Genomic DNA, 17,299 nt, shown 5'->3' on the forward strand with positions numbered 1-17,299 from the left:
TTTACTGCTTAGATGTGTCTTTTGTCTGTATTGACTGTTTCTGGAATTTCGGTACGGATTGCTATGGCTCGAAAAGCTTCCAGTACCTATATATAAAAGTATCCAAGTTTTTTATTTCTTACTAAAGAATAAATACACCAATATCTGCTTACCTTTTTTTTCATCCCTGGAATATCTATCACAATTCCGGAGGTTTCAACGTTATCCATTAAGTATTTTGCAGTAAGCTGGTTAAATCTTATTAATGGGATCATTTGAACAAAGTGATTCTCAACATCTTCCAATTCGTTTCCAATTTCATTAGACCAAAGTTTACAATCTTTTGTAAAACGATTATTTCTTAAATGATTGAAGATTTGTAAAACATTAGATTGTAGCATTTCTGGAACATCCACCGCTTGTTTTATCTTTGCCTCTCTCCAATTAAGTACAGCTTGGTAGAAGATAGACTCGTCAGCAGCCAAAGGGAGAGAATCTATGCTTAGGATCTGAATAGTATCCCTTCCATCTGTCTCTAGCCAAGATGGGTCTGCAAGAATACTTTCCCAATGTTTCTTAGTATAACTCTTGCAATATTCCATTGTTTCTTTGCACTCAAAATCATCTAAAAAATATTTAGCGATAATTGACAATACATTTAATAGTAGCCTTGAATACCTCCTGCTTTCCATATTCTTAGCACTGTTTTATTATTTACTCGCATATTGAGGTAGACAAATATGAACTCCAGAGCCTTGGTTAAATGAATACGATCAGCAGCCTTGATGAGCTTTACGGCGTCATTGATACCATTAATTTCGAGTTCAAAGCCATAGATAAAATTCAAGAGTCGCTGGAACGTGTCTGGATGTATGCCCCGAATTGACACTTCAGAATCTCTGGACTCTTTCATTCCCAAGAAAAATAGGTTGTGGAACCATGGCGATGCTTTTGACAGAATAGCCTTTCGAGACTTGAAAGTAAACCTACTTCTAGGAGTTTCATAATCGCCTGAGTGCATGTCAGAAAAATCAGAATCTTCTTCTGTTTCAATTACATGTATAATTGTATCACAGAACTCTGGGACACTTTTAGGCTCTACAAATCTTCTTTCTTCAAGATTTTTTATGGGAATATCAATTCCGGATTGCTTCAAGTTTAAAAAGTCGATCTTCATAGAAAGTTGGTTGTTGTCAATGTAATCACCGATTCCACGCTTTGTTGGGTAAAAGCTGTACTCGCACAGATTCGTTGACCCGTTTTCTATATAAGCACAATATTTTCAATATTACAAAGTCGATGTTATACACTTTAAGCTCACCAAGTTTAAATTGGTGGCGTGTACCTATTTGTAGCATAGCGTGTGTGTTAATTAAAGACATTATTAGCTTCCTATAATAATAGTGACAATAACTGTTAACAATATCTTTAAACATACTTGGACTAAACTTAAGCGCATTTTCCTTGAATATGGTCAAAATGGTATCCACAGTCATGCTTATCTCTGTGATGTCTCCAGCTGGATAAGTTCCTACAAGCTCAAGAGAAATACCGCAGTTCTATTATACGGTAGGAAAGATAAATTAATTAAATGAAGGATAAAATAAAAACATTCTTACCTCAGGAAATGTTTTTGATCCCTTTGCAAACTGAGATTTACATGGTATTAGGAAAAAAGGCAAAATTGGTCTCAAAAAATATTGGTGTTATTGGTGTTTAATGTTCCTTACGTTTATACGCCTATTAAATAATACAGAAACAAGATAATTGTGTTAATATGTTAATATATATATGTGCATATGGTTATTGTGTAGCTTATAATAGTTACTTGCCATCGGTAGTTTTCTATACAAAACACCGGACTATAGTAGTTAGCTATTGATGGCAAAGTAGACCAGTCTGGTAGAGTCCAAGTGAAACCGCTAGTCCTTATTGATCCTATAGTTTGCCCTTTAAAAATTCAAAAAAAAATCAGAAAAAAATTATGGACAGATTTGCTGAACAAAAAACTCAAATATGTATCTTATTTTCTTTTTACATTTGTACATTATTCTTCTTTACAATAAAATAAGACAGAAACAAGAAAGAGTATTGCGTCTGAATCAAACCTCTTTTATATTTAAGACTGTGATAAAATACCTCTTAAAACACGATAAATCAAAGTTACTTGTTATTTATTCAAGTAAAAGAAAAACCAAACTTCTGCTAACAAGCGTTCACCTAGTTGTTGACCGGTTTTTCCCAGTCGACCGCCTTAATTTTCTTTACTCTTTATAGTAGCTTTTGAAATTGAAAAAGACGGTCATCTGAAGTTAGGTGCACGGAATATTTGCAATGTGCTGGAATGGCCCCAAAGTAGACCCTCATCTTTCTATCTATTTACAAACAAGAATAGCAACAATAGAAATCAACTCATCGACTTCAAAGATAACTAAATTTTATTATGGAGCTTTGCAGAAATAACCTTGAATATGTTAGAAATGCCTAAAAAATAAGAAAAAGATGTAAATTCTGTAGATATATATATAATTAAGGATATTGGCTCAACACAACATTTTGTGGTTAAAAAGGCAAACTAATTGTGTTTTTATTATATCAAATAAATTCTAGAGTCTTAACCTTCAGTTCACTTTCAATTACCGGCTTTTGTTGCATTTTGTACAACAAAATTCATTCCACTTTTTTTCTTAATAGAATGTTCTCGCAACTATTGCCAAATTTTATTGTCTAAAAAAGAATCGTTCTTTTAAAGAAGTGAAACCGGGAATATTCGTAATCCTGATTTTATATGTACTCAAAAACAAATGGCAATCAAAAAACCGGAATCATAATTCTATAATTATAAGCTTGGGGTCTAATCATTTACCAGACTATATGTTTTTGGTTTTGGGGAATATTAACATTTATTTTCATTGTTATTTTTTTTTGAAAAAAAAACAGCAAAATGAAATGAATTTAACCAGGCTTTTATATAAGCATTTCTCTAGCTATTATTATTATTATTATTATTATTATTATTATTGTATCATATGTGTTTATGCTCTTTGGTTGTTTGGTCGTTTCTCTAATAGTTGGAGGACATTTGCTGGCACTGCTTCAAGGCATCCAGATACCACTGACAGGCAGACATGTCGTTGTTGGTCGACTCAAGGCACTTGGTGAAAGCCTTGGCATCAGCATCGCAAGCAAGACCGGAAGAAGGAGCCTGGAATGTCTGGAAAGGCTGCTGCTGGTACTGGGGTTGAGCAGGCTGCTGCTGCTGCTGCTGAGCGGGTTCATCAGAGGATCCGCTGAAGAGAGAAGAGATACCGTTGGCCTGTGGGTAGGGTAAAGTGTTAATGAATAAATCGTATCAAATCAAAAATTTGCTTTTCATTTTCGTCCCATTAATTGTATTTACAGGGGGGCCAAGTTATTATTATATATACACACAAAGATCCTTACCATAGTGTGACCGACAGCAGAACCAACAGCGACACCAGCGGCAGTTGTTGCCACTAATAAAGAGAGAAAAACGATGACAGCAGCAATTGAATAAATAAATAAATGGGTCATGAGTCATTGTTATTTGTACTTTTTCCGATTGTTATATCTCTCCCAACCAACTTACTCTGAGCAAACATGCCGGGCTGCTGGGGGGCGGCCTGTGCAAGGGAAGGAGGGCTAGGAGCAGGAGCAGAGGTCATGGCATGCTGAGGAGCAGCAGGAGCGGGAGCAGCAGCACGCTGGACGGGAGCAGGAGCGCGCTGAACGGGAGCAGGGGGAGGAGCCTGACGGACAGGCATGGTGTGTGCCTGGCGGGTCTGCTGGGCGGGAGCTGCACGTCTAGTCTAAAAGAGTATAAAATGAATTAATAATCATTAATCAATAATCAATAGTCATTAATTAATAATAATTAATTATCATTGTTTTATGTTGTTTATATGTCAAGTAAGGGATATACATTTTAAGGTTATTTTAGCTATTTTCTTTTTGTAAATGACATGATCTCGGTGAAATCCCTTCTAATTAGCTTGTGCTTCTCTAACAGTATTATAAATTCCCACTAATAGTAGCAATACTAATAATAGTAGGGAAGGGGAAGGCTCCTCTTCTTTTCTTTTTTCTTTACCTGGCGGGGCATGTTGAATGAAGTAGAATGTAAAAGTAGTCTATATTCAATTTTTTGTATTGCCCTGGAAATTTAAGTCTTTTGGCAAGGGATCAATAGCAGTCACGTATCTTCATTTTACACTTTTATTGGTTATGAGGATTTGATGCCTAGAAAAGGAACAACTTTTCTATTTTCAGGGCCATCATCCGATTGGTGGACCTAAATCTCATGGCGTCATGGGCCTATTTTTGTATGCTTCTATTCATTTAAACTTTCTTAGCATGTCATGCCCATGAGCCACGTTTTGCGGCAAACATATCAATAATAAAGTAATGCTTTAGCCAAAAGGTCTATTTGATTAATAATTTTTTTTCTTGGTTATTACTAGAAATGTATAATGGGAATTAACAATGCAATTAAATCTACAATATTACAAGCACTTGGTGTGTTCAATAAAATGATAATAATGATAATAAAAATAAAGAAGTGCGTTTGTATGCTGGTAAATGTTTTTTAAGTAATGAAAAAAAAGAACGAACACATTATGTATATGTATATATATAGCTATCTGTCAAGGGCGAAAAGATAATCAAGCCTTATTTTCCAATGTAGCAACCAAGTCCTCGCATCTGGAAATGTTTCGCAAAAACCAATCGCCATATCGGCGACCAATCTTGACTTCGGCAATATGGATAATATCCTTCTTCAAGCAGAAGTCGAGATCAGAAGTTGACTGGTACTCTCCTTCAATAAGGTTGCCCTCGGTCCACTTGAACTGACGCGACTTTTGCTTGTAAACCAACAACTGCATCTTGAGCTCTTCGGAATCCGTTTCCAAGAACTTGGCAAGTTTATCGACATCCATAGAAGTATAAAGCTTCATGAAAGAACGAATGGTAGGCAGCATAATTTGATTGCGGATATCAGACATGAATACATTCAAGTTCAATTGGTGAAGTTTCTAAAGGCACAAAACAGATATATATTAGATTTTTGTTAATTAATTAAGCAATCAATTAAGCAATTAATTAAAAAGGGAGTGTTTAAAAATATTATTGGCATCGGCTACTTACACGTTCAGGTACAACCTTGCAGTCAGGGTTGGTAGCAGAAATAAACTTGGGGCAAGAGCGGCTGAAAAACTCTTCAAAGATGGGAATTGCCTCATCACTAATCCCGACCCGAGATTTTTTTGATTAATTATCATTATTACCTTGTGATTTTTTTTTCTTTCTTTCTTTGCACTTCAATATTTCAACATACCCTTTTTGCATCTTGATCAATTTTTCACCATATTTCTCGCGAAGCTTAGAGTGAATTCCTTCATCCAGACGAGTGGGGCTCATGGTAATGCAGATAGCCAACAAGGCGTACATCTGGTCAACCTTGGAAGAGACCTACAACCAATGCACCACGAAGAAAAAAAAAGATACATTAATACTTACGCAAACTCATTAGCTTTTTTATTTATTTTTCTCAAACATACTTGGTCAGACTGGTAAGAGCGAGAATGGTACTGCTTTGTCTTTTGCATGAACGAAAGAATGGTAGAGAATGACTTTACGGCGTCGGCATAACGACGCATCATCATGTAAGCAAAACCAACATAGTAGTAAGTGGTAACATGACAAGCAGTTACACGAGCAAACATAGCCTACAAGAAAAAAATCAGTAAAGATATACACATTTTTTTTATAAACACCACTCCATTCATTAACTTTGATTACAAACCTTTTTGTTCAAGATGATGTTGTCCATCATTTTCAGTGCAAGCATGTAATCACCCAACAAACAATGCACACGCAACAAACCAACAATGGAGAAGTATCCGAGCATCTTATAAAGAGGACGGGATCCGTACTCACCAGCAGCTTCCCTGTAAAACGTCATTGATATGGTTAGTATCAAATACATACACATACATATTGCATTTACTAAATGGCTTTCTTTGTGAATACGCGATAATTTGTTTTTCTACATACATCATGTCACCACCGTTCTTGCTGACCAACAACTGTTCTTGGATACGAGACTTTTGGATGAATGAGTACAGGACATTTAAGACACTGTAGCAACTCCAGATCTGAGGGTTCTCGCTCAAAAGAGAGAGTTCCTGCTCTGACTTGTTGGCGAAATGATCGCGGTAGTTGCTGAAGGACTGGAATTGGAAAATGAACTCATCAATGATGTCCCATAACCACTGGTTGGGCAATTCAAGGTTAACAGGGCCTTCAGAGTCTATAAAGTTTTAAGGAATAGAAGACAGTAAAAGTCAATAAGAAAAAAAACAGGATTACAAAGACAATAAATAACAAGTGGATTTCTTGTATTTGTTGGCAGCTAATGGAAATTTAAAACTTACTCAAGATGTAGTTGAACAAGTCACAGTAGTTCTCGTAAGAATTGAAACGCTGTTCAAGAGTAGGTGCCATACGGGAATAGATATAACGGTAATACAATTCGCGATAGAGAGTCAAGAATACTTGATCTAAATAGTTTGTATGCATAGAACCAAGGTATGATCAGAAAAAATAAATAAATAAAGCAATCACACAAAGACATGTACACACGATCTTACCATCATTCACAAGAGGTGAAACAATTTCTGCCTCAGGCCATGCCTGTTTGGTGTAGTATTTATCGGTTACTTTGTTGAATGAGTGGTCATAGATGTTGTGGAGTTCATAGACATTGTTATCCATCACATTGCGGTAAAAGTGGAGGATAAAGTTGCGTACACCATCTGGGATCTGGGTTGTGCTGGCAGATTGAACCGAAGCACCTAGTCAACAAACACTTGTGGTGTTGAGTTATTGTGCAAGCTATATATGGGATCTTGTACCTTCGGTGTCAAACCCGTCATCGGTAGGGCTTCTCTTTGCATATACTTCTTGCTCGACAAATTCAACTTCGGCAATGAGATCGTCTTCTTCAAAATTGTCTTGGTACATTATATAATATGTGATCTTTTAATAAAAATAAAAAAGTTTAAAAATTATAAATAAATTAAAGAAAAGTAGTGAAGAACCAAAAGAGCAGTAATTTTTGAATAATGTGTGGAACTTTGCCCCTCTAAACTGCACCCCCTCTATCCTTCCCCGCTTCTTCCCCTATTTCTCCCCCCCTCTATCTTCATTTTGTAACTGACCGCTCTTCTCTAGCAGGAAAGTTTGATACTACAAAGTGCATTCAGCATACTTTTTTTGGAAATATCAAGGAAATACAGTCACAAAATGAGCCACTCTCCACCTATTCTCTTATTCTCTCTATCACTTTCGGTTTTAGACTTTTTTTTTCAAATATTTTATTTTATTAGCTAGCTGTTGTACTATGGTGGGCGCAGCGTTATTAGTGGTTATAGTGCTGCGGTTCAGCTATAATATTTACAAGATTATTATCGAGAAATAAATATATTGAGGGGTGAATATTTATATAAAGCATATTTGTGTCTATATATGTATAAAAACATATATAGATGTATATATAATAATAATAACAATAAGAAAAATAAAAGCATTGGTACCTGACTTAATATGTGTGTTATATGTGTTTTATTTTTTCATGGCTTTCATGACCCGACCCTGAAAAAAACCAGAGGTTTTGGAAGCAGGAACAAAGCATTTTTTTTTGAATTTATTCTTCACTCCCCCCTTCTTTTTTTCTTGTTCTTGTTCTTGTTCTTTCAATTTTTTATACTTCTTTAGTTTAACTAGTTATAAAAAATAAAAGAAAAGAGAGACGAACGATGGCGCTTGCACTGATTAAAACCACTGTTCCTGAAGCAGACGATACTATTATCGAATACATTGATGGATATCTCAAAGGAACCGAGTTTGACGACGATGAGGATGCCATTTCAGAATTCATCAAACCACTCTTGATTGATGCTGGTGGCGATGAAGATAAAATCGATCGTCTGTGCGAGCAATTGACTGAAATGCTGAACACCAAAAACAATGCCAACGGTCCTGCAAAGGGTCTTTCAAGACTTGAGCAGACTATTACGATGGCAAACCAAACCGGTATCTCGGCTACCTCTTCACTCACCAAAAGCAATGTCGATCTTGATCATGTCTCCGGTCGTCGTGTCCAGTCTCAGGTCAACCAAGACAAATTGCGCAAGGCTGAGGCAAAGATTGCTGCCAAGATGGTCAAGCGTCAAGAAAAAACCAACCTCAAGGTCGAGTACGAAGCCTCGCGTCTGTTGGAGGACGAACAAAAGGCTCTCCAGGAAGCCTACAAGATGTACAATCCTATTCTGGATTATACCTCTACCAAGAGCAAAAACAAGGACATCAAGATCGAGAATTTCGATATCTCGTTTGCTGGTCGCCGTATTTTGACCGACGCCAGTTTGACTATTGCTTTCGGAAGACGTTACGGTGTGGTTGGTAAGAACGGTATTGGTAAATCCACTCTGTTGCGTGCCATGGCCCGTCGTGAAATCAATGTTCCTACCCATATTTCCGTTCTTTACGTCGAACAGGAGGCAAGTATACAAAAGAGTTTATGTGCCAAAAGGATAATGCTTTTAATATACGTATATTTGTATATATATATGTGTGTGTGTGCATATTTTCTAAACAACTATGATGTATTTAGGTTATTGGTGATATGACACCTGCTATCGAAATGGTGTTGCGTGCTGATGTCTGGCGTGAGCATTTGCTCGAGAAGGAACGCGAACTTTCATTCAACATTAACCAATTTGAAAACGAATTGGCCGAGGAGGGACTTTCTGAAGAAGAGAAGAAGGCTCTCGAAGAGAAGAAGGATAGATTGATGAGTGATCTTAAGGATGTGTTTGCTAAGCTCCAGGAGATTGAAAGTGACAAGGCAGAATCAAAGTAAGTTTATTAACTTTCCTTCAAGAAAAAAAAAGAGTAGATTTGATGTAGAGATACTCAACTATATCTACTTTCAAGGGCTTCTGCTATTCTTGCTGGTCTTGGTTTCTCAGCTCCTGACCAAAAGAGACCCACCAAGGAATTTTCTGGTGGATGGCGTATGCGTATTTCCCTCGCTCGTGCTTTGTTCTGTAAACCCGATGTACTCATGCTTGATGAACCTGATAACATGTTGGATATCCCTGCCATTGTTTGGCTTGAGAATTATCTCAAGACATGGCCTAATACCCTCTTGGTCGTTTCTCACGACAGAGAATTCCTCGACGAGGTCGCTACCGATATTCTGCATCAGCACTCCGAGAAGCTGGATTACTACAAGGGTAACTACACCAACTTCTACGCCACACGTGAGGAGCGTCGCAAAGCCCAGTACAGAGAGTATGAGGCCCAAATCCAGTACCGTAAGCATCTCCAGGACTTCATTGACAGATGGAGATACAACGCCAAGCGTGCCCCCCAGGCTCAATCAAAGCTTAAGATCCTTGAGAAGTTGCCTCAACTGGAAGAGCCCGAGAGTGAGAAGATTGTCACTTTCCAATTCACAAATCCCGACCAGCTGTCGCCTCCCATTCTTCAGATGAGCGACGTTACTTTCGGTTACACTCCCGAAAAGATCATTATTCGCGACATCAACTTAGATCTGCGTATGGACTCGCGTATTGCTATCGTTGGTCCTAACGGTGCTGGTAAATCCACCATGCTCAAGCTATTGACCGAAGAGAACCAACCGATGAGTGGTCTTGTTCACCGTAACGGTCGTCTGAGAATTGCTTACTTTACCCAGCATCATATTGATCAGCTTGATCTTACCCGATCTGCTGTCGGCTTCATGTCAGACCGTTTCCCTGGTAGAACTGAAGAAGATTACCGTCGTCATTTGGGTGCCTTTGGTATTACTGGCATGGTTGGTCTTCAGATCATGAAGACCTTGTCTGGTGGTCAAAAATCGCGTGTAGCTTTTGCTGCATTGAGTGCACAAAACCCTCATATCCTTGTTCTTGATGAAGTAAGATTAATGCATTTTGGAAGTTTGGGGGTATATTGGAATCAAGTTAATACTAACACAAACTTGAATTTCTTTTCTTCTTTTTTTTTTTTAAAAAAAACTATAGCCTACTAACCATTTGGATATGGAGTCTATGGATGCATTACAGACTGCTCTTGGCAACTTTAAGGGTGGTGTCATTATTGTTTCTCACGACGAACGTTTCATCAGCGAAGTGTGCAATGAAATCTGGATTTGTGCTGACGGTGTACTGAGCAAGTTCTCAGGAACCATCAAGGATTACAAGGTAAAAAAAAATGGAGTGGATATGCATGATGTTTCTTTTTACAAATTATTAACATTGTCTTTATTATTATTATTATTATTTCTCTTTAGGAACTTGTCTGCCCCAAGGATGTATAATATCTTATTTCGTTTGTTTGTTGCTGTCTCCTATTATATTTCCTACTTTTAACAATAAAAAAAAAACACAAATACGTACATACATATATACATATATACAAAACAATTTTAGGCATGAAATATATATGTATATATATATATATATATATATTGGTGAGTGTGTTAAGTATTGGCACAAATATGACATTTTATGCGATCAAATGAGAGCTTGGAAGAAAACATAATTTCTTAAATATTAGAAATGGAAATGAAAATACATGTACATTGAGTTTTGCTTATTATAACGGATTATAGACACTCATATACCTTCTATCTTCTTCTATATCTTTAAAAAGAAAGGGAAATATTATGTATATGATTTACATTTGACCCTTCTATATCTTTAAAACAAGTTCATGAATTACTCTTGCACAGGCAACTCAGGATATAATTATGTGTCCAATTGAGATGAGCAATAGAGACAAGTAAACATTTAACTTTGAAGGGAATATCTGAATCTCACACATATTGTCGTTAATGGTAATTTTGTACCAGATCGAAAAAAAAAACAGTAAAGTAGCTAAAGTTAGGGATCAAATGGCACATCATATAGCAATTGAATTTACACAAGAAAATTTTTGGCTATCAAGAGAATTATAGAAATTTGAAAGTCTCATAAATCTAGATAAACGGGTAGTGCAAATAGGCAATGCATACTTAAATTGATAACATTATGAAAAGCATATAGGATTCTTTAGGAAGAAGTATTATCGTAAATGCTAGAATATGAGTACGCAAAGTCTGAAATAAAGTAAAAGAAACTAAACATCACAATTACAATTATTGCTATTTTATTTGAACAAATGTTTTCAATTTTTACGTGGGTTACGTTTGTTTTTGTTTTTGTTTTAGTATCAAATCTTTATAAGCATAAGATATTTAAATAAACTTAGACAAGCATTTTTCTTTCTTAGAATAATATAGTTATTGCTTCTTAAATTGTCCCAATGGAGACAACCGGTCTACTTCGTATATATATATAATTCCGGGAAAAAGCTTTTTTGATATTCTCCCTATGATATATTCTTATTAACTCGTCCATACAAGCCGGTTCTTGCTTGTACGTTTCTACATTAAACTAAATGCAGCATATATTTCTTCAAACTTTCATCTAATATATCTGGTGAATATTGTGGGTTCTGTGTCGAAAACTGGAAAATTTGAGAGGGGGTTACTTGTTAGCTGCGTGGTAGTGACACAAATTGGCTATATATTTGTAGCAATGGAGGAAGGTGTATACTTTCAGGGACTGTAAATGCAAAAGTATTATGTTAACTTGGTATGGACAGATCAAAAAGGTCAAAAAAGCGGCCAAAAAACACTCAAAATTAGCTTATCCAATCAAATTAATTTTTATTTGTTTTCACCGTATTGTTCTTTTTTAAAAGAAAAACAGTTAAATGTAGTTCAGATACAAATAAAATGAACAGAAGTTCTCATGATGCCGTTCATTTCACCAATTATAATATTATTTTCAATGTAATTGGTAGTGGATGAAAAGTAGGCAATCAGAGTTCTTTTAACTTTTTGATTCTTGCTTTAAAAGGCCAATTTTTTCTTTAACTCTAATCCAATAATACTGCTTAAAAGTTTTGATCGTTTTGATCTGTCCACATCAGATGTCCAAAGGTGTAGAAAAAACTGAGGGTCTACTAGAGTTATATAGGCTTCTTTTTTTCTCCATTTATGACAGGTATAACTTTCAATTAAATCTCCAGGATTAATTGAACAGATATTGTCCCAATAAATAAGTTCATGTCTATCGAGAAGTGGGACAATTATAATTGAAACATAAAAAAGCACAACCCTAAAACCACCTTTGAAGGATTAAGGAAAACAATTTTCAAAAAGCCACCTTAGAGTCGCGCTTTTTTTTTAATGATAGCGATATGCATTTGTTAAACCAATTATAAGGCATGTATGGAGGCATTAATTTTTTTAGGTCTCCTATTTAAGAGGCAATGCGATTTTCATAAGGTGAAATGATTAATGGTCAACCACAAACCTTACTTGCAGACGTACAAGTACTTCTCTAATAGGTCAAAGGCTATATATGATTCTATTCCTGCCATATAAAAAAAGAGTTGCTGGCCCGAAATTCGAAAAAATCCGTCATTTTTCTAACGATAGACACCATTTTGCCCTGAAGGATTAAAGAAAGACACCGAGTTCCGGACATGTAGCCGCAATTGATTAGTCCGGCTAGATAGAAATGTCGTTCCCGTAAGATTACTGAAAAGTCTAACCCCCAATCCAAAAAATGTATAACCATGAAATACTAATTATGAGTGACGTTACATATGCTCAGGCTGTTCTGACAGGCTGTCCGTAAGGTTCCCCTTTTATTAACGTCGTGGTTAATAAATCTATGCTGATATCATCAGTCCATTATTGGTTGTTTTTGTGCTATTTTTTTAATACATTCTCTTCCCTCAGAAACAAACTCCCTTTAAGCCAAAGGGTTCTATATGCAGCGTCACTAGGGTTATAATCTTCTGCTGGAAACGCATGACATGTAGTAGAAGCAACATGTTCGTTTTAAACTTATCAAAGGTAAAGAAATATACATCTTTTATCGCCTTGTCTAACTCGCTTTTGAATTTAAAATGTATTCTTGCTGGTACCTCTTGATCAGAAATGAATTACTTTGGTTCTACAACAGCATAGGTTCATGTATATGATACATATTCTTTGATTTCATTCAATCAAGAAAATTTGAATAAAAATGAGTAAACATGGTTGCAAATTTTATACATGTAATGTAATCCATAATATGGTCCTTATTCGAAGGAAAGGTTGCTGTTGCTATGTAGATTGTTAATGACAAAGAGACATTCACGAGGGCTTAATGGTATCTCCTGTGACATAACTTTTCAACGCAAGATCCTTCAAAGATAACATCGACTTGTATGAAAAGTAATGCTGGCCATTGCAAAGTGTTGTCAATGAAAGAGAATTCTATACTAACTCTCCTTCAAGCAGCGTTATAAGCTAAAATAAGAGATTTCCTAGACAGTGCGTAATACCAATACGTATGATGAAATATGGTTTCCATCTTCAACCCGTTTATTTTATTGTATTAATTTTTCCGTATTCGACTCATATAAGTTTATGCGGTATAATATCAATAGATAATGCTAAGCACCACAGACTGTCCATTGCGCACAGGATCTTGCAATATGAGCCAGTAACGGGGATTATTTGTAGCCTAGTTTAATGTTTGCTTTACACATCAAAGCTGTGCCCCCTTTCCCCCATCCTACTACTTTTCTTTACGCAATATATAATTATATTTTAACGTACAAGATGAAACTTTTGATTTTTGGATCTAATGCCCCCTGGCCAAGGAACTATAAGGAGAGCTTTGTTGGGGAACATCAAGTTGTTGCATACGCTAGATTACCAAATGAAATCAATTGAGGGATTGCAATTGTTACAGGTGAATTGACAGGTAAACAAGCTATCTTGAAAGCGTTGAATGGGGTCAATGCTTTAGGCTCAACTAAAAATCATCTACCGGATTTGCGTATATATCACTAATGGTTACAGTATCAGTGTCAAATGCATGGAACAGAAATGAGCGGAACAACTGCATCAACAATTCTGGATTGAGAGTTATCATCATAAAGCTTGAGTAGATGAACATTATGTCTTTCATCAAGCTGCGCCTTTGGCCTATTGACTTTGTTGGTTTGTTTTTCCAAGATGTTCCAATCTTTGTTTTCTTTGAGTCTCTTGGCCCATCTATGTACTGTTCGTTCAGCAATTCTTCCAGCTAATCTACCAGATTTACCAACATTGAATAGTTTTACCCTATTGGAATAGACAAAAAGAAGTTTTTGTTCGCTGGAGTAGCCATTGTAATGCTTTTTCTGCGTTTTTACTACTTTTGCAACTTCCTCCATTTCAGCATCTAAACCTTCATCAACCAAGTTTTGCTCTGGGCTCTGCTTTTTACAATATAGTCTTAGGTAGGATTAGCGTTTCTAGGTGATGTGGGTTAACTTCTTCTTCCCATTCCATTGCATCACGCTTTTCCTCGTTAACAATTCTCTCCTACTCATCTTCATAATGCCTATTCATTGACTTTCTTGAAAGAGAAACGCCGCCCATTGGGTTATAAATAACCGCCCTTTGAATTTTTAAAATCCGGCTTTCGAAATCTTTTTAGTCCCGCCCTTTCATAAAAAAAACCGCCCTTTGGCGTTGCGTTATCTGTACATAATTTTTTTATCAAAATTACCAATATACATAGAGAAAAAAGAAATGCCCGCCTAGAACAATTGAACCGACCCAAAATCTTCTTTACTTTCATTCTTACAATTTGTATTTGATTTTGGAATTTTTTTTGTTTTGACTTAATTGCAATGCCTTTACAATGATGAATTGGCTTTCAAGATTCAATATTTCTTTTCTATTGATTCTGCATTTCGTGCATAAAATTTAGCATTAATGACGGAATAAAATGGATTGGTACAAAAAGGGCACTCGATCCCGGTACATTTGAGGTTCCGGTCCGAGCCTTTATTGGATGGCTTTCTTTTCTTTTTTTTGCGTGGGGGGGTACCCAGTAAAATTTTTCATCTAAACTCAGCTCATAGGTAATAAACAGTCGATCCATCCCCAAGCTTAACTTCTTGACTTTGTTTCACCCCATTTTACCTTTCTTAATTTTCTAACAAAGGTATGTTGAAAATGCCTTGCAGATATGCTTTACATATAAAATGTCTATATTCTATGTACTTACTTGAATATTCTCGATATTTTTGCCTTGGATTCTACTCACTATATAAATAAAAGAATGTCTGTCCCTGGTAAGTAATACAAAAATACAGCAAGCTGTTTACCTTTATTAAATCCTAGACAAAATAATAACGCGTATTTTGTATCTAAAAAATAGTTGCTTTCAACGATATCGGCAAGTCTGCCAAGGATCTCTTGTCCAAGGACTACCCCATCGGTGGTGTCAAGCTCGAGGTCAAGACCACCGCCCCCAACGGTGTCGTAAGTATAACCACACACATATGTGAAGGAAAAAAAGAAGAAGAAGAAAAATATAGAGGAAAAGAAAAGGAAGAAACAAAAAGATCTGATAAAATGACCTTTGTGTGAATATGGATACAATAGACCTTCAAGGTTAACGGTCAGAGAGATAACAAGACCGGTATCATCGTCGGTGATCTCGAGACCAAGTACGCTGACAAGGCCAACGGTCTTGCTTTCACTGAGGCCTGGACCACCTCCAACCACCTCAACGGCAAGATCGAGCTCGAGAACAACCTTGCTAGTAAGTAATAGAAAACAATAATACACAACCTAGCTAGCTAGCTAGATAGTTGGTTTATTTTCTGTTCTGCTCTCTTACATTTTTTTTACTGCGTGTTTGTTTGTTTGTTGTCTCAGAGGGTCTCAAGCTTGAGCTCTTGACCTCCCTCCTCCCCTCCGTCAACGAGAAGGCCGCCAAGATCAACGCCACCTACAAGCAGCCCAACGTCCACACCGTTGCCACCCTCGATGTCTTCAAGACCCACTTCAGCGTCAACTCCGTTGTTGGCCGTGATGGTTTCCTTGTTGGTGGTGAGGTCGCCTACAGTGTTTTGGATGGCAAGATCAGCCGCTACAACGCTGCTGTCGGCTACACCGCCAAGGACTATGGTGTCGCTGTCCATGCCACCAACAACCTGTCTAACTTTGCTGCTTCCTACTACCACCGCGTAAACAGCGATCTCGAGGCCTCCGGTAAGGCTTCCTGGGCCACCAACTCCACCAACGCCGTTGCCCTTGAGGTCGGTGCCAAGCTCAAGTTGGACAGCTCTGCCTTTGTCAAGGGTAAGATCGCCAACTCTGGTGTTCTTGGTGTCTCCTACACCCAGGCTCTCCGCCCCGGTGTCAAGGTCAACCTCGGTGCCTCCATCGACACCTCCCGTCTCAACGAGAACGCCCACAAGCTCGGTCTTGCTTTCACCTTCGAGAACTAAGTCTTGTAAACAAAATGAATCTATTCTTATTTTACACTTAATATCTTATTTCTTTCTATATATGTTGTATCAATAAAAACTATATAAATATATATATATAACCATCTATACTCTATCTGTTTGTGTGTATGTATGTAAAGGGAAGATGTTTGGCTTTAAATGCTCGACGATAAAGAATGGGAGAGGGAGGAAGGATAAGCGAACATAAGCTAACCTAACCTAAGCTAACCTAAGCTTTGTGAGCCAAATCCAAGCTTGTATTCTCCGCTATTTCATGTTTCTGTTTTGTAGTACTTGGCATAAATTCATGTAGGACAAGTTCGTGAGTACAAAAATAAGAATAAGAATAAGAATAAGAAGTATGAAATATTTTGGGTGAATAACCAAGTTTCTTTGTGAGTTGTTACATTAACACTTTTAATTTATATTCGAAAATGAATAAGCAAACAAATAAGCAAATAGCTGGTAATCAACTGTAGTTTCAATACTAATGATGATAATAGACTACAAATATTCAACCTTTTTTTTTAAGTAAAAAAGAAAGCCTGTAGTATAAAATAACCTACCTTTATTTCTTATCAATCAACCAACACAACTTTTATCAACCCCTTGTTTTACCATTATAACACCAAATACATGTGTATTTTATTTCGAATACCTGTTCTTTATCAACATAAAAGGCGGTACAAAATACCAAATCCACCCTACGATGACGTTTCCTCATGGTTCAACCGAAAGAAGGATACACACACATATATATATATATATACACATATATACATATATAACAGAAAAATCAGCTGGCAATTTGACCAACCTTTTCCTTTTTCCCTTTTCTTCTTCTTCTTCCTCCTCTTCTTTATCTTTGCATTTCTTTGCAATATTTCTACCATTT

At 36.6% G+C, this 17,299-nt stretch overlaps 7 protein-coding genes across 7 annotated transcripts; 3 read left to right on the forward strand and 4 right to left on the reverse strand.

Moving 5' to 3' along the window:
• Nucleotides 1-8: 8 nt before the first annotated feature.
• PHYBLDRAFT_149712 (hypothetical protein) lies at nucleotides 9-2,634 on the reverse strand (the record flags this gene model as incomplete). The annotated part of the gene is made up of 7 exons (XM_018432322.1): nucleotides 9-86; nucleotides 153-604; nucleotides 658-1,242; nucleotides 1,301-1,324; nucleotides 1,418-1,538; nucleotides 1,599-1,628; nucleotides 2,599-2,634. 7 exons carry the CDS (start codon nucleotides 2,632-2,634, stop codon nucleotides 9-11), a joined length of 1,326 nt encoding a protein of 441 aa, XP_018287355.1.
• A 227-nt stretch (nucleotides 2,635-2,861) lies between these two features.
• Nucleotides 2,862-4,102, reverse strand: PHYBLDRAFT_78546 (hypothetical protein; the record flags this gene model as incomplete). Its single annotated transcript, XM_018443375.1, has 4 exons — nucleotides 2,862-3,295; nucleotides 3,424-3,476; nucleotides 3,590-3,809; nucleotides 4,091-4,102. 4 exons carry the CDS (start codon nucleotides 4,100-4,102, stop codon nucleotides 3,044-3,046), a joined length of 537 nt encoding a protein of 178 aa, XP_018287356.1. The 3' UTR covers nucleotides 2,862-3,043.
• A 346-nt stretch (nucleotides 4,103-4,448) lies between these two features.
• PHYBLDRAFT_127134 (hypothetical protein) lies at nucleotides 4,449-7,094 on the reverse strand. Its single transcript, XM_018429149.1, has 9 exons — nucleotides 6,915-7,094; nucleotides 6,651-6,854; nucleotides 6,435-6,560; nucleotides 6,055-6,310; nucleotides 5,804-5,948; nucleotides 5,559-5,726; nucleotides 5,336-5,469; nucleotides 5,146-5,242; nucleotides 4,449-5,033 (listed from the first exon to the last, which is right to left on the reverse strand). Exons 1-9 carry the CDS (start codon nucleotides 7,021-7,023, stop codon nucleotides 4,662-4,664), a joined length of 1,611 nt encoding a protein of 536 aa, XP_018287357.1. The 5' UTR covers nucleotides 7,024-7,094; the 3' UTR covers nucleotides 4,449-4,661.
• A 919-nt stretch (nucleotides 7,095-8,013) lies between these two features.
• PHYBLDRAFT_31865 (hypothetical protein) lies at nucleotides 8,014-10,482 on the forward strand. Its single transcript, XM_018439986.1, has 5 exons — nucleotides 8,014-8,549; nucleotides 8,675-8,919; nucleotides 8,998-9,985; nucleotides 10,092-10,271; nucleotides 10,361-10,482. Exons 1-5 carry the CDS (start codon nucleotides 8,079-8,081, stop codon nucleotides 10,385-10,387), a joined length of 1,911 nt encoding a protein of 636 aa, XP_018287358.1. The 5' UTR covers nucleotides 8,014-8,078; the 3' UTR covers nucleotides 10,388-10,482.
• Nucleotides 10,483-11,142: 660 nt separating this feature from the next.
• On the forward strand, nucleotides 11,143-11,923 carry PHYBLDRAFT_172571 (hypothetical protein; the record flags this gene model as incomplete). The annotated part of the gene is made up of 3 exons (XM_018436829.1): nucleotides 11,143-11,177; nucleotides 11,474-11,677; nucleotides 11,815-11,923. The coding sequence occupies 3 exons, from the start codon at nucleotides 11,143-11,145 to the stop codon at nucleotides 11,921-11,923; spliced, it is 348 nt and encodes a 115-aa protein (XP_018287359.1).
• A 1,627-nt stretch (nucleotides 11,924-13,550) lies between these two features.
• On the reverse strand, nucleotides 13,551-14,449 carry PHYBLDRAFT_172572 (hypothetical protein; the record flags this gene model as incomplete). Its single annotated transcript, XM_018436830.1, has 4 exons — nucleotides 13,551-13,634; nucleotides 13,944-14,201; nucleotides 14,239-14,376; nucleotides 14,432-14,449. 4 exons carry the CDS (start codon nucleotides 14,447-14,449, stop codon nucleotides 13,551-13,553), a joined length of 498 nt encoding a protein of 165 aa, XP_018287360.1.
• A 628-nt stretch (nucleotides 14,450-15,077) lies between these two features.
• Nucleotides 15,078-16,518, forward strand: PHYBLDRAFT_188434 (hypothetical protein). The gene is made up of 5 exons (XM_018439505.1): nucleotides 15,078-15,110; nucleotides 15,227-15,240; nucleotides 15,327-15,430; nucleotides 15,554-15,713; nucleotides 15,830-16,518. Exons 2-5 carry the CDS (start codon nucleotides 15,228-15,230, stop codon nucleotides 16,402-16,404), a joined length of 852 nt encoding a protein of 283 aa, XP_018287361.1. The 5' UTR covers nucleotides 15,078-15,110; nucleotide 15,227; the 3' UTR covers nucleotides 16,405-16,518.
• Nucleotides 16,519-17,299: the final 781 nt, after the last annotated feature.

Source organism: Phycomyces blakesleeanus (assembly GCF_001638985.1).
Source record: "Phycomyces blakesleeanus NRRL 1555(-) unplaced genomic scaffold PHYBLscaffold_22, whole genome shotgun sequence".
Taxonomy (NCBI): Eukaryota; Fungi; Mucoromycota; class Mucoromycetes; order Mucorales; family Phycomycetaceae; genus Phycomyces; species Phycomyces blakesleeanus.